At 38.3% G+C, this 26,067-nt stretch overlaps 3 protein-coding genes across 7 annotated transcripts in view; 1 reads left to right on the forward strand and 2 right to left on the reverse strand.

Annotated features, from left to right (window-relative positions):
* ptges3b (prostaglandin E synthase 3b (cytosolic)) overlaps positions 1-9,152 on the reverse strand; it is a 20,246-nt gene extending 11,094 nt beyond the window's left edge. The window contains exons 1-2 of the mRNA XM_035522385.2: positions 9,011-9,152; positions 961-1,074 (exon numbers count right to left, since the gene is read on the reverse strand). Coding sequence (XP_035378278.2) covers positions 961-1,074; positions 9,011-9,126 — 230 coding nt within the window. The 5' untranslated portion in view covers positions 9,127-9,152. The remainder of the gene's footprint in view (positions 1-960; positions 1,075-9,010) is intronic.
* A 427-nt stretch (positions 9,153-9,579) lies between these two features.
* On the forward strand, positions 9,580-25,441 carry p4htma (prolyl 4-hydroxylase, transmembrane a). 5 transcript variants are annotated; one of them, XR_014119692.1, is made up of 10 exons: positions 9,580-10,443; positions 10,544-10,625; positions 14,692-14,870; positions 15,025-15,115; positions 15,785-15,950; positions 16,105-16,290; positions 20,477-20,643; positions 21,020-21,228; positions 21,367-21,472; positions 24,710-24,743. XR_014119692.1 is itself a non-coding variant. In XM_027019228.3 (9 exons), exons 1-9 carry the CDS (start codon positions 10,090-10,092, stop codon positions 24,747-24,749), a joined length of 1,269 nt encoding a protein of 422 aa, XP_026875029.2. In that variant the 5' UTR covers positions 9,580-10,089; the 3' UTR covers positions 24,750-24,883. The 5 variants fall into 5 exon arrangements, 2 of the variants coding, with proteins under 2 accessions (XP_026875029.2, XP_026875028.2); XR_014119690.1 differs by having other exon boundaries at positions 20,477-20,567; XR_014119691.1 differs by having other exon boundaries at positions 20,477-20,567; positions 21,367-21,446; positions 24,710-24,728.
* LOC113583109 (secreted frizzled-related protein 2) lies at positions 10,645-12,590 on the reverse strand. Its single transcript, XM_027019231.3, has 4 exons — positions 12,224-12,590; positions 11,403-11,581; positions 11,182-11,271; positions 10,645-11,019 (listed from the first exon to the last, which is right to left on the reverse strand). The coding sequence occupies exons 1-4, from the start codon at positions 12,517-12,519 to the stop codon at positions 10,700-10,702; spliced, it is 885 nt and encodes a 294-aa protein (XP_026875032.3). The 5' UTR covers positions 12,520-12,590; the 3' UTR covers positions 10,645-10,699.
* Positions 25,442-26,067: the final 626 nt, after the last annotated feature.

Genomic DNA, 26,067 nt, shown 5'->3' on the forward strand with positions numbered 1-26,067 from the left:
CAACTGTGAAGCTAACCCAAATCCCCCAATAAAGTATCGTTAAAGTATCGTTAGCAGCTTTGAGTAAGCACTTGAAGGTCCATCTTGTTTGTGTCATTTTGTTTTTGCCTTATGCTTTCAAAATTGTAGCTTTTATTCAGTGCCCTTCTGAATGATTTAGGTAGAACACTCGATTATTCAATAGTCACAGCATCTATTAAAAGCAATAAGTACCATTATGCTAATTGGCATCAGATGCATAGCATAATTTTACATTTAGCTGGTGGGTTTACCAGCACAATTCTTAGAGCACAGATCATGAGCTACCAACTATTTATTATATATTTATTGCTATCATTGTTGTTTCCAATGTTTATGTGGATGTCATAAGGAGTGGATTGTCTTGCACAAATAGCATAGCCAATGTATTAACTATCTACATGAAAGACATTTATATACCGTACAGTACAGTACTTGTAATCGGAAGGTTGCTGGTTCAACCAACAACCATTGCCAAGTTACCACTGCAGCAATTGGTTGAGCTGTACTTGGTCACAATTGTAAGGTGCTTTAGGTAAAAGCATCTGCTAAATGCTGTAAATGTAATATAAATGTAACTGCATATGAAGTAGAAAATTTTGCAATAAAAACTTGCATTCATCAAACTTCCTGTGGTTATACTTTTGGCTGGATAATGCATATGAACTTAAGAAGGCTAATGAATGTCATGAAATTCAATAGGCCTGAAAAGTTGCATGTGATGGCAAAGGTTAAAGAAACCAAAAACGTTGAATCTTGAGGTTTTTACCAGGATTCCCATGATGTGATATAGTTCCATCAGAATGTTTTACAGTAGACTAGGATTTCCTCACATAGAAGCTGTAGCAAATTAACAATGCACACGTTGGGCAATATTTGGTGCTGTTCCATTGTATCAGGAAATGTAGTTATTGTAACTGAAGCAAATGTAAGTCAACATACCTGAAACCAAATTTAGACTTTTCAAAGTTCACTTTCACATCCTTGCTGTCTTCCACACAAAACTCAATGAAGACGTAGTCACTCCTGTCGTACCACTTTGCAGTTGCTGGGTGCCTGATAAAACAAATGTAGGTAAGTGAATTAGGCTGTAATAGCTGATTAGAGAGATATAAAAACAGTTTCTGATCAAATAAGTCTTAACTTTTATGCACCAAAATTGTGAAGAAATAGCCTATAATTTTTTCTAGTAAATAGCCTTTTCTAGAGATGTGCATCTCTATTAGTGTTGCACGGTACAATGATACTGAAAAAATACTGTGGTACTAGTTTTGAAAAGGGTATTATATGAACATTTAGAAAAAATGGATATTCCATCTGGTGCACACACACACACACACACACGCACGCACACACACACACACATTTTATATATATTATATATATATATATATATAAAAAAACACATACATACATATATATACACACACACACAAACACGCAGAGTAGAGAGAGGGTAATATTGTTTTGATGAGAAACTAGACTAATAGCGATGGAAACAACTTCATCCACACCCAAATTCATTGACCATGAGGAGACGAAGTGGGATATGGAGATACTGAGCATAGATGCACCGCAGTGCAAGTACAGTTTTAACGTGCGTGTCACAAAGAGAGTCAACATGTCAAACCTGGAAAAACTTAAACATCCCAACCTTTTCATAGAACTCAGACTCACAGGTGAAAGTTGACCAATTCACTCCCCTGTTACGTCCACGAAAGAAACGGAGCGGTCGAAAAGCCCCTCCGCAGTAGTAATACACATTCATACGTAGTCTACATATTTACATAGTGCTGAAAGTGTCGTTCATAGCCATAGTGGACAGGATTGAATTTACGTGGCATGATTTCTTTTACAGGTGCTCCTCTGTGATTTTATTTCCATCTAATGTTTTTCTCCCTCCTTCCCTAAGAAAATTACAAGCTGTATTACCTACAGTGTTTTACCAACTTTTTGTCCCCCCCCCCCACTTGCCCAATCTGTCATGCGACCGAAAATATGCTATTCATATACATGCACACAAGCTAAAATATTTAGTTAAGGTTATTTATTCTTAAAATAAATAACCTTAATTAAAGCTAAGTGTAATTAAGTGTACATTCTCACAATATACTTTTACTTGTTTTCTTTTTGTTGTAAATAAGCAAAGGTTTCATAAACATCTCTCTTTTAACCCAATGATGCGCTGTTGTGACCAACTCGGTCAACTTGGAATCGGCTTCATTGTTCACCTGTAGTATGCCATCTGTCTAGTGGTCCAGACATGCCAGCAGCTTTTTTTGCTGCTCTAAAAATTGAGACAGAGCTCTATGGAGCGATTTCTAAAATTTGTAGTTCTGACAAAAAAGTGTCACTTTTATCTGCAGGCTATTCCCTACAAACTTGACAAAATCTCAGGTACAGAGGGGTCTAAATCAACCGATGGGGGAATGAACCTGCACACTCTGCTTCATATTCACACGTCGCCATTTTCCTGCACACCTGGCTCTAACATGTTTGCCAACAGATAATATCATGTTTGTTTAGACTGGACGTGTGAATGGATAAAACCATGTTGCGTTACAGGGAGTTAAATACTCAAGTGAATTGAGTTTGGCGTCAGTTATGTTGTTAACACATTGCTCCCCCCCCACCCCAACATGAACTGGTCCATCCAGACAAGTGATTTTTCATGCTGTTGTCCCAACAAGCCCATGCATTTGGGCAAGTGTCAATGCTGAACCCTGCTAAGTATTTTTCTATTCTGGTTATGGTCTAGTCTATACAATCTGACAGTGGCTAGACTGAGCACCAACTTTTTTTCCATAATAGCAGAAGAAAGCCCGTTGGCTGAGTAATCCACTAAATAAACACAATTTTTCTGTATCTCTTCACCTCCAACATGGTTGTACCTTTACCACAACGATTATACTTAATGCACAATAGAATATGGTATTTCCGATTCACCTAATTGAGAGGCCTGGCTTTCTCAGGCTGAAGATGGTTATGAGGGTTACTGTGCTCCACTCCAAATAACATTCTTTTCTAAGACTAAATTCCCAAACCTGTACAATCCGGTTAAAGATGATATAAAGATGAAAAACGTCAGAACAAGGTACATGGTTGGCTTTAAGTAATGACCTCTTCACCAGTGAAAGCAGGTATACCCAACATCAGTTTCACTATCTCTTACCCCAAATTGGTAACTGGAATAAAAATGTGCCTGCAAACTGTTCTTCCCAACTGCTTTGGACAACTAGTTGGTGTTCTCAACTCATGTTTCAAATTTGACCCGGTCTCGCAGATTTCTCCTTTGTAACATACAAAGGATTCAGCCCCTTCTCTTGCAGGAAGCTGCCCATGTGCTTGTGCAGTGTCTTGTAATCTCATAGCTAGACTACTGCAACTCTCTACTTGCTGGTAGACCTCTACAACTTATCCAGAATGCAGCAGCATGACTAGTCTTCAATCTTCTGAAGTTCATCAGATTTAACACCATCATGCTTGCCTGCAAAGCCAAAAATGGACCAGCCCCTCCATACATGATGTCAACAGTCAAATCCCAATCTGTACCTCGAGTACGTCGAACCTCAAGTACGACTCGGCTTGAAACTCCATGTTTCAATCTCATGAAAGACAAGCATTAAGACTATAGGCTCCCAGATGGTGGAACGAACTTGTGTAGGCTTCAACCACAGACTGAAGATCCATCTATTTGCGGAATATTTCAATGACCCATGTTGAGTAACTGAAACTTAATACTTATTGTAGGGTATTTCTCATTGCACTTATTGTTGACTTCCAGACATCAGCATTGATCCCTGTATTTCAATGGCATTCTACTTCAATGGTATCTTGAACTCTAACCTACTGTATTGGCTCCAATACATTCTATGAATAAATGACAAAGCACTTTTGTAAGCCGCTCTGGATAAGAGCGTCTGCCAAATGTCGTAAATGTAAAATTAACTTTTTGGTTTCTTTTTTAGAAAAATCAGTATTTTACTGCTTTGACTACAAACAGTATCTGTATTTAAGATATGTGTAGAACATCCATTTGTGAATGGAGTTGTTAAACATTATTTTGAGAAAGCTGGTGTAGCAATTCTAAGTCATTGTTGAGATGAATGGCAAACACTGGTAAAACTAAGCGATTTGCCAATTGTGACTTTCCCTAACCTTTACAGTGCACTCAGTCAGCCTCAACATTTGTGTGAATGCAGAAAGGTAATTCCCTAATAGCTTATCCGGTCATTCATTCACTAACTCATTCAAAATACAACCGTATGTAACGCAACAGACTCCATTCCATTTACTATAATGCCTATTGCATAGATCCAAAAATGTAAAATTCAACATCGTTGTCAATAAACATGAAACTTGCTCCAGTACAATCTAGCATAATTTGCAAACTAGCTACTTTGCCAGGTAGCATAATAGCAGCAGCATGATCTCTCATGCATGAGCACCCTGCTGTGGACTGTTCGGACTCTTTCCATGTTCTGTGTGTGCTTTTAAGTAAATATATTCCATTGTCTTCACTAAAACCTGTTCAACCTTACAGTGAAGACACTGGATTAGGGGAGCTTTTCCATAGCCTCTCCATCACTAGTAATCTAGTAACTCGTAATCAGAAGGTTGCCAGTTCATGCCCCACCACCACCAGCTTGCCACTGTTGGGTCCCTGAGCAAGGCCTTTAACCCTCAACTGTTCCAAGTTGTATTCCGTCATAATTGTAAGTTGCTTTGGATAAACGCATCAGCTAAATGCAAATGCATAAATGTAAAATACTTCGAGAGTCACTTTTGGCTTCTTCATATTATCCTGCCACCTTTCTATGGTAGAAGTAATACAACATTAAATGTTACGTTTCACTTTAACGTTGCTTTTGTATTTCTGTTAGTGAGCCTAGTATTCAGTTACTGAATCTGTTTTTTGGCTTTATAGATGGTTTGCACATGTTTCGCACATGGCACGATGGGGCGTAGGAATAGCTGGTACCAGCACAAGTCAGAGAAGAACCAAAAAGCAACTCCATAAAGACCCCCACAGTGCCATCAGAGGGAAAATGTCATCTTAAAGTTAACTTAAAGGCTTACATATGTGAATCACTTTAGAAATGTTTTGATATGGTTATCATGACCATTGCATAGAATAGCCTATTCTTGCTTATTCTAACAGATTATGAATGAAACAGTGGGTATGAATTGTCTTTAAAAATGTGTTTCCACAGTAAGTTTATAGTCTTGGGGGCTATAAAAACAGACAGCACAAAACAATTTAGAATAAAAAAATATCTAAAACAATATGGATTAAAGGATGATTAGACCAAGTTTTGGGGAATTAATACTAACAGTTTACTTTTTTTTATTGATAAGTCTTTTGAATAGACTGGATCTCCAACTGATTCAGGAGGTGCATTAACACTAAGCTTTAAAAAAAAAAAAAAAAAAAAAAAAAAAAAAGCCCACATTTTACATGCCTTTATACTAAGCCATTTCAATTAATCTAATCGTGAATCAAATTAGGCTTGTTTGTTTTGCTGGGGGTTTTATATTTTTTAATCAAATTTTCTTTTTTAAAATTTAATTTACAAATATGTTTAATAGTTTTAGTTCCAAATTTGCTGTGCTACATATAACATATCCATACCAAAAATAACATATTTACAAACATATTCATTCACCTAGTGACATGTAGATGGTTACAAACAAATATGGGGCTCCCCAAAACAAACTAAAAATCTATTTAACAGTTAAAAGTAGTTCCTAAATGATTAATTTGGGAGACTTTTAAAGGGACAGTGTGTAACATTTGATGGCATCTAGTGGTGAGATATCAGACTGCAACCACCTGAAAACCACTCCCTCACCCCCTGCTTTCAAAGTGTGATGTAGAACCTACAGTGTCCGTCAGGTGTCAAGATTCTTTGTAAATGATGTCTCAGTATTGCTCCTTTGGTGTCACTGATCCCATGGTGTGAATTATTCCAAACAGGTTCCACTTGTCAAAAGAAAACTAACCATCTCTGATCCATCATATTTCTTCTGACTGTAGTAATATTCTAACAAGGTTTAAACAACAGGTTTAATGTTGGATAGATAGAAAAGGATCAGTTCTAATTATTGGCCAAAATTTCAATATCAAACCAATAACGTTAAATTCAAAATTGTCCTCATCAGCAAACATCGATCACCGATGTGCATTGAATATACACTTATGTAAACATGGTTTTGTGAGATATTGCATTTCTACTAATATACCCCCCTAAAATTTTACACACTGGGTGTTTTGGTCCTAATTTCAAGTTCAACTCACACAGCAATTTATCAGCTCCTAATATTAGTACAATTTAGGTGGTTAACTACTGTATCACCAAGTTCAAATCACAAACAAAAATAGCTGAAGGCTGCAAATATACTCAAAATCTCTTTTCTTGTACATTTAGATCTTAGTGTCACATTTGATACCATAGGTCACAACATCGTAATCACCAAATGACTACTATATCAGCTAATTGTTTAAATTCATGAAACGTTAGAAATGGTCAGTTATACCCTTAATTATTTAGTAAAGGAAAAAGTATTTCGATTCTTTGTATTCTTCTGGATCACATATGCAAGGGGAAAAATTTTGCTTTTACTCTTACATTCACCTACCTCTTCCTGTTATATGTTTAAAGAATTTTAATTCGACACACATTTTATGCATTTCATTCAGCTGCTAGTGGTGGTGTCACAACCTGGACATTGTGCGAGGTTTAATTTGTCACAGTCTGGACTGTCAAGTGTGGGAGGTTTTCTGTCATCCCTCAAGAAGACCACTGAGTGGCACCACTTTGCTTCAGTAGCCAACTGGACAACAGGAAGAAGGCACATAATGGACAGCAAATATGCAAGACTACAACATACCCTACTCAAAAACATGTCTAGTTACATTTGGCGAGCGCGCCAGAGTATTGATGCAAATTATGCTAGTTACAAAGTGATCACTTATATGCAAAATATTTTGCCAATAGCAAAAACCTCATAAAGTTATAAAACATATAGTAAAATAGCTAGATAACTAGTCAAACATACTGACCCCAAAATAGCAGCTTTTGGGTTGCAACCAATTCAGAAAAATTACTTCTCCTTATCATTTTGACAAAAACAGAAATAGTAAATTAGCCATAAACAATGTTGTGACAATCAAATCCAGTGCCTTCAAATTTTATGTGGTTTTACATAAAAGTACCTTAGATGAGATGGTACATTATATGAAGGTGAAAAGTTTTATTACAATTCATTAGGAGAACATATTTTGGACATATTTGGTGTTTTTATGTGCTGCCTAAATCTGGCTATGATTTTGCAGTTATTTTGAATGAGACTGAAATAGCTTAAGTAACTCACTACATGAGCAGTCCTTTTACTAGATGTTTTCTTACTTTTACTAAAATAATTTAAATGATTAAAAATAATTACATAAGTAGTAAAAGCAAAGTAACTTATTTTGGTACAGTTTTTGGCTACTATACCCACCTGTTTATAGGTTTACAAGTACAGAATGTAGCCTGCTGCAATACACAGTTGTTTGCCACCATCACAATTCACATCGGATTAGTTTCTGACTACAGAATCACTGCTCAATTAATATTATTTAGGTGGCAGGCCATTATCAACACAGCAGTGATATTTATATGACAGGGACATTGTCATACCAGCACACCACCAACTACAATCAGGCACAATAGTGCTGCTATAAATTTTACGTGTGGATATTTTAATGTGTGGTATTACTGAGTCTGACACATGAACATCCATTTAATAGCAACTGTGCTTAGAAAATGATTAGGTACAAAAAGATGGCAATCCTGTTTTTTGAGATTGTTTCATTGGAAAAAAAACTGGGACAGTAGATTTTTATTTTTAAATTATTTATCATAACAAGCACAATGTTATCAAATAAACTTAAACGTCCAATAGGATAAGCAGCGTTGTATAATAAAGCAAAATTAATTAATATTTAATCCTGATCATATTTAGCACTATATAATCCCATTTTAATTTACACACTAAAATAAAGATTTATGGTTTATGTGACATACGTCGCAGTTGGATGGTATAAATATTCGTCATCATAGAATAATCATTTAAATAAATGTAGTCATATTTGCATCAGACGTAGTCCAGCCTACCACGTACTCATTCATTTCCTTTAGCTGCAGCACACTTGCCGGGTTCACGTGGAGCCATCGGCTAAGCGGCTAGTAGCACAAGGAAATACAAGACAAGCAAACGCCGTAACCGCGTTTTTATGAATGATCCTTGGGAATAAATTACTGAAAATATGACACCACTCAGGCTGCTACGATTAAATGAGTCATCATTAAATATAATAGCTAGCTATCGTATATACTTTGTCTAAAGATTTAAGGTTTTTTTGTTAGCTAAGCCAGCTAGGTTAGCCATGTCCCAGGTAACATTTCCAAAGCATGCTACATTAACTAAGAACAGCCAAGAATACACGGTGAAATGAATGTTACTAAATAACTAGTTAGCTAACCTAGCTAGCACAACCGCCGAGTAACCACTCCGGTTTCGACATTATGAGTTAGTTAGCTAGCTAGCGTTAGCTATCAAAACTGCACCAGGACCTCAAACTAAGCTTATCACCTAACGCCAGCCCAGTGAGGCTAGTTAAGCTAACCAGCCAGCCATACTAGCTTTCGCTAACCCAGCTAGCTGTACAACCTGTACAGATTCGTTCTTAACTGGCTTCCTAATATTTTAACGCAGTTGCTAAAATGCAACGTTAAGTAAGACGGATAATTCCTAACAAATGCTAGTTACCCAGCTAGCTCGCTTGCTATCCTAGCCGGCTCATTTAAGACGCTTAATAACATGTTGCTACAAGAAACAACTGATGGCAAGATATAATTAGCCCAGCTATCTAGTCACTATTCAATAGTCTCAACGCGATGAAACATCGAGACAAAGGTTTCTGATCTAAGTTGCCATTTAAACTTACATGACTTTCGCGTGGTTGACTTCACGTTTCCTCTGGACGCAAACTACTCGGCTAGCCTGAGGTGGGAGGACTTTCAGCGGTGGCCGCCCAGAGCCGTAGACGCTTCTAGATGTCATTTCAAATGACGAGTTTGTCCAAAGTCCAGCTTTCGTGTTTAATTTAGGCTTGCGTATGTTGTGTTTTGCAACAAGATACCCTAAAGCTAAACTGCACCAAAATTGTGGTAGCTTCTCTTTTGCTGTACACCTTTTATTGAAAATTACGAACTTTCATAAGTAAAGATTGTCAGATAATCTATCATATTTGCTGGGCGAATTAGCAAACGATATGAACAACTCTGCTTGATTTTATTTTTAATGTATTGGAAAACACGGGAATCAGTCATTGTGTTTATTTTACACACAATATGATAGATGTTTGTCACACAAATATGTTTATAGATAGTATATAGCTGCTATAAACAGTAAAATATTTGTATTGAACTGGAAATAATAATGCCGTATTTATAGAATATCTTAGGTGGAGCTTTTTATTTTGAAAACAATAGCCAACTAGTTCAAGACGCCATTTTGAAATGTTAGGTCGCGTCATTGGTGACTTCACATTCTGAGGATTCTTCACAGTCCACAGATCCAGTTATGTGAATGTTGTGGTTATTTATTGTACTTCTTTGGATTATTAATTGTGGGGGAAAAACATTATTGAAATTTTATTTGCATAAGTTCTATTTAGTATATGCGAATAACTGAATGACACCGACACCCGGGTTATCCTGTTAGCTAGCTGGTTCACGGTAGCTAGGAGCTGAAAGACCGGGTTCTGAAAGGAATCGGACCGCAGCTTGTACCCAAAGAAGTGAATAGCACTGCGGTTCAATTGCATCGCGAAAAGACGATGTCTACAAGGGGGGGTGTGCGTGATGAAATCCACTGCTCTCCATTGGGGAGATAACTAGCTAGGCAGCTAGCTATATCTGCCTCTGGCGATGCCATTAGTTATAAAATAATACCAGCGACCGTGCAAGACAATGAGAGCATAAACAGGAATAAACGAAGGGCTTTTCAAAATCTTACTACGAGATGGTAGAATACCAGAATGTACAGAGCACTGGAAACTGCTCAGATCCACCATCGACACCCTCTTTCCAGACATCCCCGCGTCTGCCTGCCCGGGACTGCCTTCGGCTCCAAAGAAGCAATGTGTGCTCACGTGCATACTTTGTGGTAGTTATGGTGTTCTTCCACCTCTACATAATAAACATAATAGCCCTTTTGCTGTATGTGCATTATAACACCGGATCTCGGGAGGTTCCTGTCTTAGACAGAAGCAACAGTATACCACCTCCACCACCCCTCGAACGCCAAGTCACCTCTCGCGATCTGAGCATGTCTGCAGATCACCCTTTTCGTCTCCCACGCTTGGAGGGTATACGGGTATGAAGGAGGTCAACTTTTTCATCATATGCCAGTGTCTAAACTAACTTCTAAATAGGCCAAGGGCACTGCGTTTAATGATTGTCTGTTTTCTGCTTAGGTTGGCCACACACAGATGGTGTCTCTCTTTCCTGAGCGATCTCACAGTTTGCGGACCCTCAGCTTGAAGCCATTCTTATTCGGTGAGCTATAATAGACTTGTCCAGTTACTGTTAACCCAGGAATTTATTTGTATGGAACTTGTAGCAGACACTCTCTACCCTCTACACCGGTGATGTTTCCATTTACGGGAAGCTTGGTTGAGTTGCCGTCGATGTCTGCTCCAGCTGAAAGCCTTGTTTACCAGTAGCCTCTCACCCGTCACAGTGCCCGTCAGAAGAAAGGTGGCCCCTTGAGGATGATGCCGGTTGAGGTTGCCCACACAGGTGGCATCTCGCTCTAGCCACGTGGCCAGCCTGCCTCTCATTTCCCCTCCTAGCAAGGGGCCATGCTTAAAGACCACCAGCCGAGAACCATGGGAGAATTTAGCTATTGCCGAGGTGCTGGAGTTTGACTGTGCTAAACGTACTTTCACCACTGAAAAAGGGGGAGAAAGGAGAACAAGAAGAATGTTAGATTAAGGAGATTGTCATGTGAGGAAACAAGCAGACACACCCAAGGTGGAGCACACCAGCAAAAGTAGCAGACACCACGTTCATTAACATGGTGACAGAGTGAGAGTGTAGCAACAGAACTCACCAAAGTCACTTTTACAGAAGAGGCCTAGCAATACTTTGACTGATGTTGTCTCCTCCAACTCACAGTCTGGACAGCTAGCTTCTGGCACTGCTGAAACTAACAAAACGTATCAGAAACCAAGAGAAAGCCATTCTCAAATATACTGTTTCCAGCTTTCTACCATATTTTGTTCCTGTGGTTTTGTGGTCAAGAGTGCTATTTATGTGTACTTGGCATCTCACCACTGTATTTGTTGTTAGTGCTGTTTGGCATGTGTGTCGCTGAGGAGATGCACATCAGATGGTCCTTGGGAAATTGATCACAGTGCAAGATTCTGGGCCAAGAGTACCCATAGCAGTTCATAATGGGAGCACAGCTTTCCTGAACAGACTCGCATAAACTTCGACATGGAGAAATTATCCTAAGGAAAAGGTGTGTAGAAATGTGGGGGGGGAGAGAGAGGAAAGAAGAAATAGGAGAGAGATGTAGGTTACCAGAGTTTTCCTACAGAAGTCCCATCATTTCGTGTAATATTTGAGAAGGATAATGGATCAAACATTTTTAAGAACATTTCTTTGTGATACTAGGGCTTGTCTGCAATGTTTAGCTGAGAGCTTAATACAGATCAATATCTATTATTCACTCACATACTAAGGTTACTGCTTGTTGTATAGTTTCAAGTAATTTCCCAGTGTAATTAAATTTGGAGCAGAGAATGTAGTTCAAATGTATTAATAGCCACAATAGAATTAGATGGAAAGTGGCGTGCACGTGGAATTTCAGTGAACATGTAGGTATCATCTGTGTGTAATTCCGGTGAGCAAACAACACTAGTTTCTGCGGTTCTTCTCTTTTTGTGTCACAGAATCAACTACAAAATTCTGTTAGTGTTTTAGACCATTTATCCATGATTTTCATGCGTCTACAAACATCTTTACTCTCATCCATGTAACCTTGAAAGACCCATACATCCCAATGCATGAAGACACACACAGACACTAAAAAAATCCAGATGCTACCCATCTCTAAATAAGAGCTGGACCAGTCCAGTGGCTCCACTTACCTCTCAAGGCATACAGGGGCAAAGAGTAAGCAGAGGAACATGCGCGCGTATGGGTGGCACTCGCGGGCGAGGAGGGGCAGCCAGCTGGTGCTTTGCTGGATGGCTTCGCCAGGCGACTGGTGGCCCAGCAGGTTTGGCATTCGCATGATGTTGTAGCCTAGCCCCTGGCACAAGGCCATGCCGGACGGGATAGGCATACATCGAGAGGATCCCCAGGTGTCCCAATGCCCGTCAGGCATGGCCCATGTTCTCTGATCCAGCAGGAGCAGCAGCAGAGTCAACACACACAGAGTCATCCTCCTGATGAGAGCATTAGCCAAGTGAGCTTCTTTGAGCAGTGGTAAAGTGTCAAGACATGGTATTTATAAGGCGGACCTTATAACTTCCGGCACAAGAAAAAACACAAGGTCCGCCTTATAATAAAAAGGCGGACCTTGTGTTTTTTCTTGTGCCGGAAGTTATTTTCCTCAGTTTGGACAGCATTTCACAGCAAGTTATACTTTATAAGTATAACTATACAAAAAAGCCAAACTTGCCACTTCCTGTTTGGTGAGCTTCCCTGCAGACTACCTTGTTTCTCATGTTGTCTTTTACTTTTTGTTGCTCACAAATGTATGGTGGCAGACTCAAAATGACGGGACTCCCACAAGATATACTGAACTGAAATGCCAGTATCTTGTGTTTTGACTTGGACTATGTACTTTTATACTATGGATAACCATCCCTCTATGGCTTTATCAGCAAGTTATATACTTGTCTACATTCTCCTAGTCTTCAGCTTAACCTAATATACAGTAGGACATTCAGAAGACAAAGTTGAAACCCAAACGCTGTGAAATGGGGGTGTCAGTAGGAGATCTGAGATTGTGGACTTGGTGGGTTAGTATCTGTTCACGTGTTTGGCTGCATGTGGACGTTAAGGACTTAGTTTGCATCATCTAGGAGCATGGCATTCTTTTGTCCTGAAAATGGCCCATACTTCCTTTTCTCTGTCTGGCTTCCCCCAATCCTCTGTCCTGCATCCTGTAAATGTAAATGCATGCTGTTTAATGAGGAGAGAAAGATGAACCATGTTAATGACGGTAGAAACAGTGAAACTCAATTCGGTATGAGTCATTTGACACTCTCTGCTCCCATTCTAGAAAGACAAAGGAACTTACTAGAAACCATTAATGGCACAGTGTCATTTACACTCTAAATGGGTGTGGGATTGGGGTCCAATAGCCCTGTGTCCAAAATGATTTAATGGTTCACACTTTCATCTTTGGTGTCCATGTGTAGAATTAGAATCAATCATATAAGATTGATAACATGAAATGTGGCTATCCTTTGTGTTGTCAATGTGTAATATTTAAATAAAAGCAGTAATGATCTTCAAATTTAATTTAATTTTACATTTTCTGGAACCTCTGGACCTGTGCTTTGTATTTTATTTCATGAGCATAATCCCTCACCAATTGAGAACTGATTACATTAACACCCATTTGGATTGCATACTGAGGCTGACAGTACCTATAGATTAGTACTTCAGGTGTCAGTATAATCCTTTAGGCTCGTTCTGATCTCTCCCTCTTACAGACTGATGTTCCTTCTGACAAAATCACCAATGCTAGTCAGAACTGCTGGCTCAACCTTTACAGAGCCAAGCAATGGTTTTTTTTCTGTCTTTAATATATTTTAAAATGAATAGTGGAGCTGCATGCAGTCATGTCCATCTGTTTTAACCAAGTTTGTGTAATGTTGTCTAGTCTAGATAAACATGAATGACTTTACTATATACTATTAGGATCACCCAAGACAAAGGTCTGTGTCAGAGGTCTTCAGATCTGGATTTGAATTACATTTCTGGTCATGGACTTTGTAATCCCTGGTAATTAATTGGACAATTACTGAAATTGAATGGTCACCTTGTTGTCACACTCTCAGAGAAGGGAAGGGGGTGGGTCTATAAATCAAGATCAAGATTGGTTTTGTTGTGATATGTATTCAGAATACCTTCTTTAAATACACTGAAATTTTTATACCACAGAAAATGCTCTCGACTTATAAACACAAAAATATAAGGATACATTACATTACAGGAGGATAATACGGAAAGTATTGTACATCAAGAAGGGAGTTGCACATATTAAACTAGGCAACAAGTAATAAATACAGAAATTCCATATAGCATGTGGACTTGAGTTCTGCAATTTATGTACCTACATTCTATGACACAAATTCACTAAATCAACATGTATAACATGGTCCAGAGTCCAGAATAAGGTTCAGAGTTGAAAACCTCTGGTCTTTATGTAAATATAATGCATTCCAAAGTAAGATTTATTTTCTTATTGCTACATCAGGATAAAAAAGAAAAGCAAATCCAAGTTCAGCATTCTGGTTCTCTATTTTAGACCAGATTAACATTACCTAACTGTGAAACCCCATTAACCAACATCTTTTTTTTTTGTCACGCCATTGCTCAGAGATACCAGGGTTTCTGAGCCTGGAGGAGTGTGGTTTGGTAATGCAACTGGCCCAGCTGAAGGGCATGACCCCCAGCCCACCACCAGCACCTCTTGCCAGCCAGGAGGAGCAGCTGACCCAGGATGAGCTTTTCCGTCTTCTGGACCTCAACCAGGATGGCCTACTGCAGAAAGAAGAGGTCAGCTTCCCACAGCTTCGTATCACAGGCGGCTATGCCTCTTGCCATGGTTGGGGTGGAATTTGTGGGGGTGAAATGTTGAAATGGCCGATGGAGAGACGGATAAGAAAGATGTGGCCGATTGATAAAAGGTCTAACTTTTGCCGTGTTACAGATACTGAGTCTGTCACTCTCACATGATGGGTCCTGGCTGGGTTCATACAACTTACGTGAAATTCACATAGGTCTTGAAAGCAGCCCAGCCGGTAAGTAACACTCAATGTGTCAGTTTGTGTGTGCATGTTGTTTGACCAAAACAACACCCACCATTTTTTAAAGAACTTCGGGCTAGATCCTTTCATCATGTATTAAAATCTCATTATTGCTGTGGGCTACGCTGGGTCCACAAACCCACTCACACATGATACGCTGGCTGTTGGTAACTCTCAGGCAATATACATATAATGTACAAGCAATACACAGATGATGTACAAGATATTAATATACATAAAGTACCTGTGTGTGTGGATGTGCTAACATCGGTAGCATAGTGACTATGTATGGCAGTGAGATTATTATACTGTAATAATAATGCCTTACGCTATTGTAGTGATGCATTATACAATTATACAATGCATTATTGTAGTTTTGAATAGGTGTGTTATGGCTGTCAGAGAAAACAGTAGCAATAGCATAGCAGGTGTCCGCTACTTATGAGGTTGATTGCATGAGGGGAAAAAACTGATCCTGTGTCTAGAAGATTTAGTATACAAGCTTCTGTACTGCCTGCTAGAGTGGAGGACTTGAAAGAGGTTGTGTCTATAATGAAAGGTGAAAAGAGAACATTTCACTCAGTGTAGGTTACTTTAGCTTTAGAAACTTGGTGTGTGTCTGTGTGTGTGTCTGTGTGTGTGTGGGTGTGTGTGGTAATGTAGGAGCACTGTCTTTACAGGAGTTCAGAGAGGTAAGTGGCGATGTGTTTCATCATGGTGGTCTGGAGTCGGGCTTGTATGGATATAATCAAGTTAGGCAGAAGAGCACCCAGACACGACTGTACCTGGGAGAAGGTGCACACCATATACTGAAGAGCATCAGGAACAGGTAACACACATCCACACATGCATACACATACTTACACTTATAGGCGCATATGGAGTAGCACACACTAATGCAATACATCTAAGGCTTTTCAATTTACTCTGTACAATTTACAAGATCAACTGACTCTAAAATGAAATATTCTCTGTCCTCCTAGGGTGACTCGTTTAACCCGACTCCCATCATCATTGGTTGATCTCAGTGAGCCCTTGGAGGTGGTCCGCTATGAGCAAGGTGGATACAGTCATGCCCACCATGACAGTAGCCCTGCACATCCAGACAGCTGCTGTGCACATACACATCTGGCTGCGAACAGCTCCACCCCCAGCCAGATACCATGCAGGTGTGTGTAAATACCTTATGTCTGTTTTCTCTTCTGGAGAACTTCCAGTTTTGACTTGGCATGGAGTAGATGTGTGTTTGGTGGGTCCCACAGAGCAAACCTAACATTTCATTTATTGAAGCTCCTACACCTTCTTTTGTTTGCTCATCAGTCTTTAATATCGCTTGTTTAATTCTGACAATCTTTGACCATCTTCATTGCAATGCCTCCAAAACTGAACAAAGCGTCGGGCCCAACGCAATCACTCATTCGGCCTTTTGTACGATCCACATCCTCGCCTAGTGGTGCTACCAACCCCCAGATAGAGGCATGCGCTACACTGGCCCCTGCTGTAACCACAGCGGCATTGAGATCACAGCTAGTTTGTGCTGTTATGGCGGAGCTCCAAGTTGTTTTGAAAGAACACCCTCCCAACATTAAAGAGGAGCTCCACGGCATGAAGACTGCGCTTACTTGAGACTTTGCAACGTTGAGGTCTGAGTTCACAAGTATGAAGAGTAGCGTCTCGGACATCAAACATTCTTTGTCGTCATTCAGAGAGTAGGTGGTTGCGCTACAGGCTACAAGTTGAATTTCTTACTAAAGATCTCAACAAGCTTGATGCAAAGTGTGAGGACTTAAGAGTCCAGATCTCACCGTCAAAATCTTCAAATTGTGGGAGTCCTGGAAGGTGACTTATTTTCTCTGACTATTGTATCATAACCAAGTTCCACAAAGAGGCATTTTCACTGGATAAAAGTCTGCTGGTAGATAGGGCTCATCACTCCCTTGCAGCCAAACCGAAAACCGCAAATCACTGTGCCCTATTATAGTGAGTCTGCATTATTATGAAGACTGCACTGATATCTTCCAGACGGCAACAGCGGATCATTGTTTCTGGTATGGCGCTCTCTGCCTTCCCTGACTTTACTGCCAAGACTGAGAGCCCGTGCTGCCTTCAGTGACGTTCGTAAACAGCTTCACGCTATTAAAGGTGTTAAATACACCTTTCCTACCATGCACCTGATGGTCACAGATAATCTTGATTGACCTTTGAACTTAGAAGAGATTACTGTAGCTATTAAGGCTATGCAAAACAATGTCTCCTGGTCTCCATGGATTCCCTATTGAGGTTTTTAAAGAGATTTATAGGTAAGTTGGCACCTCTTCTATTAGCAGTTTATGATGAATTCTTGTCAACCGGGGCTTTGCCCCCAACCCTAACTCAAGTATCTATATCTATATTCTTTTGATGCAAGTCAAATATCCTACTTCTTGCACTTCATACAGACTCATGTCTCTTGTTGACATGAAAATTCTGGCCAAAGTTTTACATCTGAGAATGTTATTCCCAGTATAATGTCATAAAACCAAAAAGGTCTTTACAAATAATTTTTCTTCTTTACCAGAGGTCCTCACCTCTCTGGATGGAGAAAAGGCATTCGATCGAGTAGTGTGAAATTATCTTTGCAGTGTTATAAAGATTTGCATTTGGGGAAAAAAACTGCTATATAGCTCCCCTTAATCGAGTGTTTATACTATCACTGTCAAATCAGATTAATTTCCTTTGTCCTGTGGGACCAGACAGGGTTGTCCCTTATCTCCTCTGCTTTTTGCCCTTGCCATCTCACTCCTATCAATTACACTGAAATCTTTGCTGTTCTTCCAAGGAATCACTCATTCAGGTATTGAGCTGAAATTGCCATTGTATGCAGATGGCTTAATATATGTGACAGACCCAGTGAGCTGCTGCCTTTTAATCTTGTCACTTTTGAAGACGTTTGGCTTCTCTTCAGAATATAAAGTGAATTTACAGAAAAGTAAATGTTGTTCGGTTAATTTAAAAGCACTATCTCTTAATAAGTCAGTCTTGCCCTTTAAATTAGCTTCAACTGGGTTTAGATATTCAGGGCTACAGATATCTTGTACTTTACAAACTTTTCTCCTCTATTTGTCAAACTCAGAATGGATGTACAGAGATGCAGATCTCTCCCTCTGTCTTTACTAGCCAGAGTAAACATTATAAAAATGAAGGTCTTGCCCATATTTCTTTTTTTCTGTTTCAAAACTCTTCCTTTATTTTTGCCTAGAAAATCTTTCAAGTCCCTGGACCAATTTAGTGACACTTTCATATGTAAGGGCGATCTTTCACAAAGATGTAGAACTGATGGGGGGGCTTGCCCTCCCAATTTTCTTTCTTTTTTTATGGTCAGCCCACATACATAAAGCACTTCACTGGCTTCAATCTCCAGGGTTGCCGTGGTGCCTAGTGCACCATGACACAAATCCGAAAGCATTGTAACTACAACAGTAAATAATTATCAATCCAAAAGCAATAAATAATTTTTTTATTCCATAAACTCCTACAGTCTGTGATCAGTACCTTTTTAGTATGGCATTTACCTCGCAAAAGACCACAAAAAGATGTTAGAAACACCTTTTAGCACCGTTTTTCTGAATGTCAACCAAATACTAAATAAATCACCAAGTACAGATGGATTCCCAGCTGAATTCTTTAAACATTTTTGGCCAACCATTTGAAATAAAGAGCACCTGATTCATTCCAACTCAAATGAATACTGCATTAATTTCAATGCCCTTTATATAGAAAAATTAAACAATTCCTGAAAGAAAAATAAAAGGTCTGAACCTTTTTATGATGGTGATGAATTTTTAAGGCATTGCAGATTCATCAAAGAATTTGTATTATCATTTGAAATTAAATGAACAAAAATGGACATGCAGTTTAAGAATTACACTGAACGAAATGCAGCTACATTTCACATTTTATGCATTGCAATTGATTTTCAGGGGTTCGTCCTAAATTAGCCAGTTTTTACTTTTTTTCTCTTTACTTATGTCCCAATAATAAGCATTACACAAAGTTATCTACATCAAGCCAGATGACATTTAAAACAACTCACATCAGCACAGATATTATGGTTAGATAAACAGTCACTGTTAGCTCGCACTCTCTTAATTAGCTTGTTCCAGCGCTAAGTGTTTCGTACTTTCGATACCATGGCTAGCAAGCTAGCTAGCTAAAGTCTGTATGTATTTCTCCAGCTGGGGGCCTTCCTGTCTTGAACAGCATCTTTTTTTTTTTTTTTTTTTGCTTTGACCTTCAAGATTTTCCAGCAGGCTTTCAGGTTGTTAATGTCACACTTGTCCTTGATTCCAACAGATCCAATAAAACATTCATCGAGTTTGTCCAGGTCCTCTTCCTTTTTTCTCACAGTCAAACTGTCACTTTTTTGAGTGTATATCCTGTATATTCACTCCAATGTGGCACAACCAAGAATTCCTAACTAACAATATACCACTTCTCAACATAAAAAGAAAGACAAAGGCATTAGACATCTGCAACACCATGAATTAGTAGATAAATTCAATATTGAAACAAATCAATATTTAAAATACCAATTAAAAAGCAGAAATTAGATTCAGTATTGACTGTCAACAATCTAGATATCACTTGTGCTGTATGTCTTCTGCTGTTTTGTCTTCACTTGTTAGTATGTGCAAGTATTAGATAACATTGGAAAGATACATTCATTTACAAATTAAAATAAAGTGGTATGTACTTTTCATAAGCAATGTCAAAGTTCATTCATACTTACTCTTTTCATTTGGGTTTCACTCTGATCATTTTGCTAGTATTTGTTAGAAGCATTAGACTCAATCAATAGTGCCATCAATATTTCACATAGTTTGATTTCATAAATTGAGTAAGAGCACAAATATTCATGCTTAATATTAAAGAACATTAACCTATTTAGTGAGCTTTATCAGCTCTTTCTTTAAATAGAAACAAGCCCAGGTTTGACCTTTTCTGAAATGTTCTGCCTCTCTGAAACTGGGCTCTTCTTTGATTCTGATATTGAATTTCTCAGTACCAACCTCTTAAGTACTGTGCAGCATCTATTTATTTGTTTTACAAATTGTTCTGGCAGCCATTTGCAATTGGCTCAGTTTTGTGGCTCAATGAAAAACACAAGGGCCCATTCCAGAAACTGACTTCCAGTGACTATATCTCCTTTCAATTATGATTGAAGATTGTTGTATATTCTCATCAGATCCTCAAATCTAATGCAATTAACCATAGCATTTGTTCATTGTTAATGTTTTGTGGTTTAATTAAGGAGCATTTGTATCTTTGCATGATTTGAAGGATGTAAGATGAAATATATCTGTTTGTATTCGATAGGTATGTGACAGTATTACTCTTTCTGAATTCAGTGGATGAGGGCGGGGAGAGCAGTTTCCCTGTGGCTGACAACAGGACCTATGAGGAGGAGGTGAGCCATGGATGCACTTTGTTGCCATAGCAACACAGGGCAGCAAGCTCTGTTGTCATAGCAACCAAAGAAATTGGTAGGAAGATGAGGCCGGTGTTGACTCTTGACTTGAATGTGTTCTGTGTGAAAGATTAATGCATATTGCTGTGACATGATGGCGGCATGATGAGGAATGTTTGTGCTTTTAAATGGTATCATCTCACTAGCACAACGTTGCAGTGAGTGAATGGGCATAGAGTTGAGGACTCTGTCATAACACCTTTATACACTTGTCATGAGCTTTAGGTGCAATGTTTCATAAATATTCTGTCTAACCTTAATGTGCCTATTTCTGGGAATGCTCTCCAGCCAATCTAATGATGCATGAATATTTGGTGTACATTGACTACTGCAAGTAAAGACTATTTCAGTGTATAGTGTATATTGCTACATGTTTTGCTACCCTACTACAGTTGTCAGTTCCAGCCAGATCCAGCACATCTTGCAGTGGGATTTAAATACTCCTGGAGACCTACACTAGGGGAAATCAGCTGTATAAGATTAGAGTTGAAAATAAACTCCGAAGGGGCTTTATTCTTTGGGAATAGGACTGGAGATTCTTGGTCTAGATCAGAAATGTCCCAAAGCAAGAAAAAAAGAGAGAATCTAGTAAAACCTTAATGTAAGCCATCAACCCATTTGCAATCTTCTACTCACTGTCTTTAATCATTTTTATTGTGTTGTGAAATCTTAAGAATTAAACTCAGAATTTTGTTGTTGCTTTGTGTGTGTGTGGTATGTGTTTGTTTGTTTTTTTCAGGCTTTGGGTGACCTCTCTGTGCAGTACTGTGCCAAAGGGAATCTGAAGATTAGGCCAGTAGCTGGCACAGCCCTGCTGTGGTATAACAACCTTTCAGACGGCAATGGTTACTATGCCTTTATTAAAAGTCTTTTATGTTTTTTTGTTTTTGTTTTTTTTGTTATTGTTTTTTTTTTTGGGGGGGGGGGGGGTGGCCCATAACTTCAGAATCATAAGTAGACTCAATTGTTTAGTTTTCATCTTTGGCTTTCAAGGAATTCTGCTAGGTTCTGCCCATCAATTTCAGCTGCTTTGCTAATTTGCATTATATACAAAACCTACTCCTGTGGACTAGTCCTAGGGTTTTCACCTGATCTGCCTGAAATTGGTGTCAAAGTAATTGCAAGAATCTGAACAATTAATTTGCAAAATAATTTGCCATTAATATTGTTATCAAATGCCACTCAGTAGTCCTTTGGTGGCGCTTTACTTGCAATAATTACACTTTCTCAGGACCCACTTGTATGATCAAGCTGAATTTAACTTTCTGCTTCTGCAGGCAAGCCTATCAACTTTCATGTTTAGCTTATAGGGGTGCTATTGATAAATTCAATGTAAAAAAACAAAAATATCTTAGGAACAATTAATTGGATTTAAATGCTGAATTTATGAGACTGACAACTTTGCAATTATGGAGTATTTAGAGAAATCTTAATTTTGCTTTTTTTGCAAAACATACGTTTCAAACTAGTCCTATGATTTTCACCTAATTGTCTCAAAGTTGGCCTTAAAAATTGTTGACTTTTTAAAGATGCCATACAATAGAAAATTCTCTTTACCATGGCAAGTTTGAATTAGTAGAGTGTGGTACAAGGAACTGAAATTCCATGAACCCCACTCTGTTTGTCAAACTCTGCAAACACCAGCCCCCATGTACTGCTCCAGGAACTTTAATAGGTCTTTGGGTTTTGTGAAGAACGGGGATAGTTGGAGTCCATATTTAACAGGATCCTGGAAAAGTTGTTTGATTGCTCTGAACATTTCACTCTGTACAGTTTCTCAATCCTTAGATAATATAGAGAAGGCTTTGCTTAGTGTTTGACACTGAAAAGAGGGTCAGGTCCAACGTTAGCCATGCTATGAGATTTTTTTTTATCTACTTTTTGTCAGTTGACACCAGATCCTCTTATCCTGAAAGTGTCATAATGAGCTAACAAATGTACTTTTATGCTGTGGAGATAGAAAGAAAGTAGCTAGTTAGTATAGGTATCGTTAGCTACTATCAAGGTCTAAGTAACTAGATAACTAACTAACTAAACAGTATGATGAAGTAGATCATTTACATGAAAATGTCTGGCCAGCCCTTCTCCATTTACATGGACATTCATTTTATTTTTTGCCTCTGTCCCATTCAAAGAAAGTAACAAGCCAGCGAGGAAAGCTAGCTAAATAATAATGACAACCTAGCTTATTTACATAGAGGTTGGTTTTGTTTTCCTGCCTGTGTCCCATTCAAAGAAATAGTCTGTGGTGTCATATAAATCTACAGTATAATATGTCTCTATCAATCCCTTTGTCAGGTAAACTTCTAATTTCGAGTTCATATATCCTCAAGACAAAACCCGGATGTTAATTAGCTAATTTAGATGCTAATTAGTTAATTATATATATCTACTCTATAGCTTGCTAACTCAGGCCTAGCTAATGTTAGCTTCTCCACCACAGAAATGATTGTCATTTGACTAGATATCTAGTCAGTCTCTTAAAATCAGCTTTGTTTAAGAATTGAAATATAGTCCAATAAAGGCTCAGGCATATACAGTTGGATGATTGACTTGTTTTTGTGTGAGCCATCATGGTGCCAGTCAGAGTAGAGCTGATCAATCATTCATGTGCCCGCCCCCAAAAAAGAAATCGGCTCATTCCATTCTAAAGCCAAATCATAAGGTTGTAAATAGGACTAAATAAAACGTATGTGGGCTTTTTTCATTCCGACCAACGTCACATACCTTCTATATAGATATGTGGTCATTTTTTAAATATGAAATAACGAATTTTGCTAACTGGTCCTAGGATTTTTTATCTAGTCCTCAAATTTTGAGTTTTAAGAGTCAATAATTATCCAAGGCATGTTAACATTTTTACCCACTATGACCTACACATACCATTCTATTCTTTCAATGCGTGTTTCTTCATTCAAAACAACTGTAATTCAGGAATTCATTGAGTAATACTCATGAAACTTGACAGGAACATTCAGTTATGGACCTTGAGGTAGCCTGCCAATATTGGTGGCTTTTCAGCAACCGGAGTTGTTGTAACATAAAAATGTATTTCAGAACAAAGAAATGAATCAATTCCTTTGTGTTTAAATTATAGACAAGAAATTAAACAGTGTAGTTTTTATGTGAAATACAGATAAGCTCATTATAAGCATCACTTTTTTTGTTTGTTTTTGTCGGTTTGGGGGTGTGCCCCACAAATGACATTTTTTTCCAAACATGTCATTAGCTTTTCACTTAATTTCAGTTAGAGTCTAGAAAGTATCTGGAGAGCTTCTTTGTAAATAAACACTAAAATATTTTGACTTGTCAGAATGTTTGCCAGCAACTGAATCTCAATCAAACATATGTTGGCATTTGTTCACAGTGTGGCCTCTAAATGCCAGTCAGCCCTTCCAAGATGTGTATATTCATTTAAATCAGCTGTAATTGAGGAATTCTTTTAGTAATTCTTATGAAACATGACGGGAACATTCAATTATGGGCTAAGGTAGCCTGCTTATTTTGGTACATTTTTCACAGTAGCAGATAATATAGCAACTAGATTACATTTACATTGTTACTTTTACATTTAAATTGTGGGTAGGAAGTTCGGTTTAAACTGCAAAACATTGTGTGACCCGTTGTTCCACTATTAAGCCTCGCTATTTAAAAAAAATGAAAATGGTTCATCAAATGCACTTGTCATTGGCCTTTTATTCAGTCACTTTAAATATGGAACTAGTAGAGAGCTTCCTTGTGAATATGTATCCCAAATATGTGGATGTGCAATGGCTGCCCCATGTTAGTCAGTGTCCAAGAGCTAGCCTTTTCATAATAGGTTGGCCAAAACCGTGGACCTTGGGGATTGCTGCTTACTGCCATATTTTGCGTTGTTTTATTAATTCACGTTTTGAGCAGCCTGTGGTCCTAAAATGTCCAAGACACGGGGTGTGTGTGTTTGTCTAGAATAGTATGCAAGAATTGTGTTAATGTAGCTTGTTTCTCACGGTTCCTCTTGCTCTGTCTTTACCTGGCGTATGGAATTGTACTGTTGGTGAAAATACACCATTAATGCCCCCTCTCTCACCTTGTCCTTTTAGGTTGGGTAGGAGAGCTGGACGAGTTCTCTCTCCATGGTGACTGCATGGTCACTCGAGGCTCCAAGTGGATAGGCAACATCTGGATCAACATTGACCCTGACCAAGAGCGGCAGAAGCGCTACCAGCAACTGGTCTCTGGGCAACAGCTCAGGCAGGAAAGTCAGAACTTGGAGCATAGTGACCTCCATCAGGATCTATGAGCTTCACTACTTCCGACAAAGGCTGTCCCTTTTGTGCTGACTTGTCTTGGCTTATCTCCCCCATCCGCTTTTTATCCTCCAAGATCATTTCCAGTTCATCCAGCCGTTTTCAGCCCAATGCTCATTTTCACACTGTAGTGCTGGTCTCAGGTGCTCAACTCAGCTAATAGCACTTTTCATAGCCATACTGCTCTCTGGTGGTGTTAGTATGTCACATATCATTTGACTGGAGGGTTTTGACTGAAAACTACTTTGTTATATTAAAACCTCTATTTAACAATTTAAATTATGATAGCAGTTCTGTTATTGGAATGTTATTTATTCATAAAAATATTTATTGAATTATGCATATTTATTGTTAAGTACGTATTTATTTATTCAATGGAGTTTATTTATTCTCACAAAGTATGTTTTGGTTTCGTTATCTACTCGGTGCACTTTAAGTTTGATTTATTGCAATAGCAAAGTATGTCTGTAATTATGTCACAGTTAAGATTATAAATGGCAAATAAATGCAACCAACGTGAACTGACTTAAGTGTTTTAAGTTTATAAGGTTTCTCACAGCTCAAGTGTGTGACTTCAAAGCAGAATTACATCTCAGAAATCTTTCACATTTCAGACTTCACCATCCCACTCAAGTGTTTAATCTAGACTCCAAAAGATGGTGCTGAAGCAGTGGATACTGTCTACCATTTCAATTATGTTACTCATCTGAGGATGCCTGAGGAAGATTTGCAAAATATAATTTGATATTAAGTAATTTTACTGTCTTGTGTCTAATTGTGCATCTCACTAAGTCATTTTACAAACATTGCTGCTACTTGTTTCTTTGTTTGTTTGCACTGTAAAACTACTGTAAAACTTTGACATATACACATCTTATTCTACACATTGTATATTCTAAATTTCTTAAAATTTCCTCATTTATAGTTTATTCTGTATGGATTTTATTTTGGTAAGTACTCAGGTTCTTTACATTTTTTATTTTTTGTGCATAACTTGTGTTTATGCAGTAAATTCTCACCACAAGCATTTTATTGTGCATTTGTCTATGACCAAATAAAAGTTAATGATAAATTAAAAAAAAAGACTTTTTGACTTCAATTGTTTTTAAATTCTAATCACCAATTTAGATTAGAGTTTAATTATGTAATTG

The sequence above is a fragment of the Electrophorus electricus genome, chromosome 24 (assembly GCF_041902795.1).
Source record: "Electrophorus electricus isolate QZ-2024a chromosome 24, ASM4190279v1, whole genome shotgun sequence".
NCBI lineage: Eukaryota > Metazoa > Chordata > Actinopteri > Gymnotiformes > Gymnotidae > Electrophorus > Electrophorus electricus.

Bases quoted from the DNA above. Each gene is read 5' to 3' on its own strand.
- LOC113583109 (XM_027019231.3), bottom strand. From the start codon at position 12,519: ATGACTCTGTGTGTGTTGACTCTGCTGCTGCTCCTGCTGGATCAGAGA. The intron at 11,582-12,223 runs GTAAGTGGAGCC...CCTTTTCCTTAG, and splicing joins GCCCCTGTATGCCTTGAGAG to GATAATTTCTCCATGTCGAA. The intron at 11,272-11,402 runs GTGAGATGCCAA...TGTTAGTTTCAG, and splicing joins CACTAACAACAAATACAGTG to CAGTGCCAGAAGCTAGCTGT.
- p4htma (XM_027019227.3), top strand. From the start codon at position 10,090: ATGGTAGAATACCAGAATGTACAGAGCACTGGAAACTGCTCAGATCCA. The intron at 10,444-10,543 runs GTATGAAGGAGG...TTTTCTGCTTAG, and splicing joins CACGCTTGGAGGGTATACGG to GTTGGCCACACACAGATGGT. The intron at 20,568-21,366 runs GTGAGCCATGGA...TGTTTTTTTCAG, and splicing joins ACAGGACCTATGAGGAGGAG to GCTTTGGGTGACCTCTCTGT.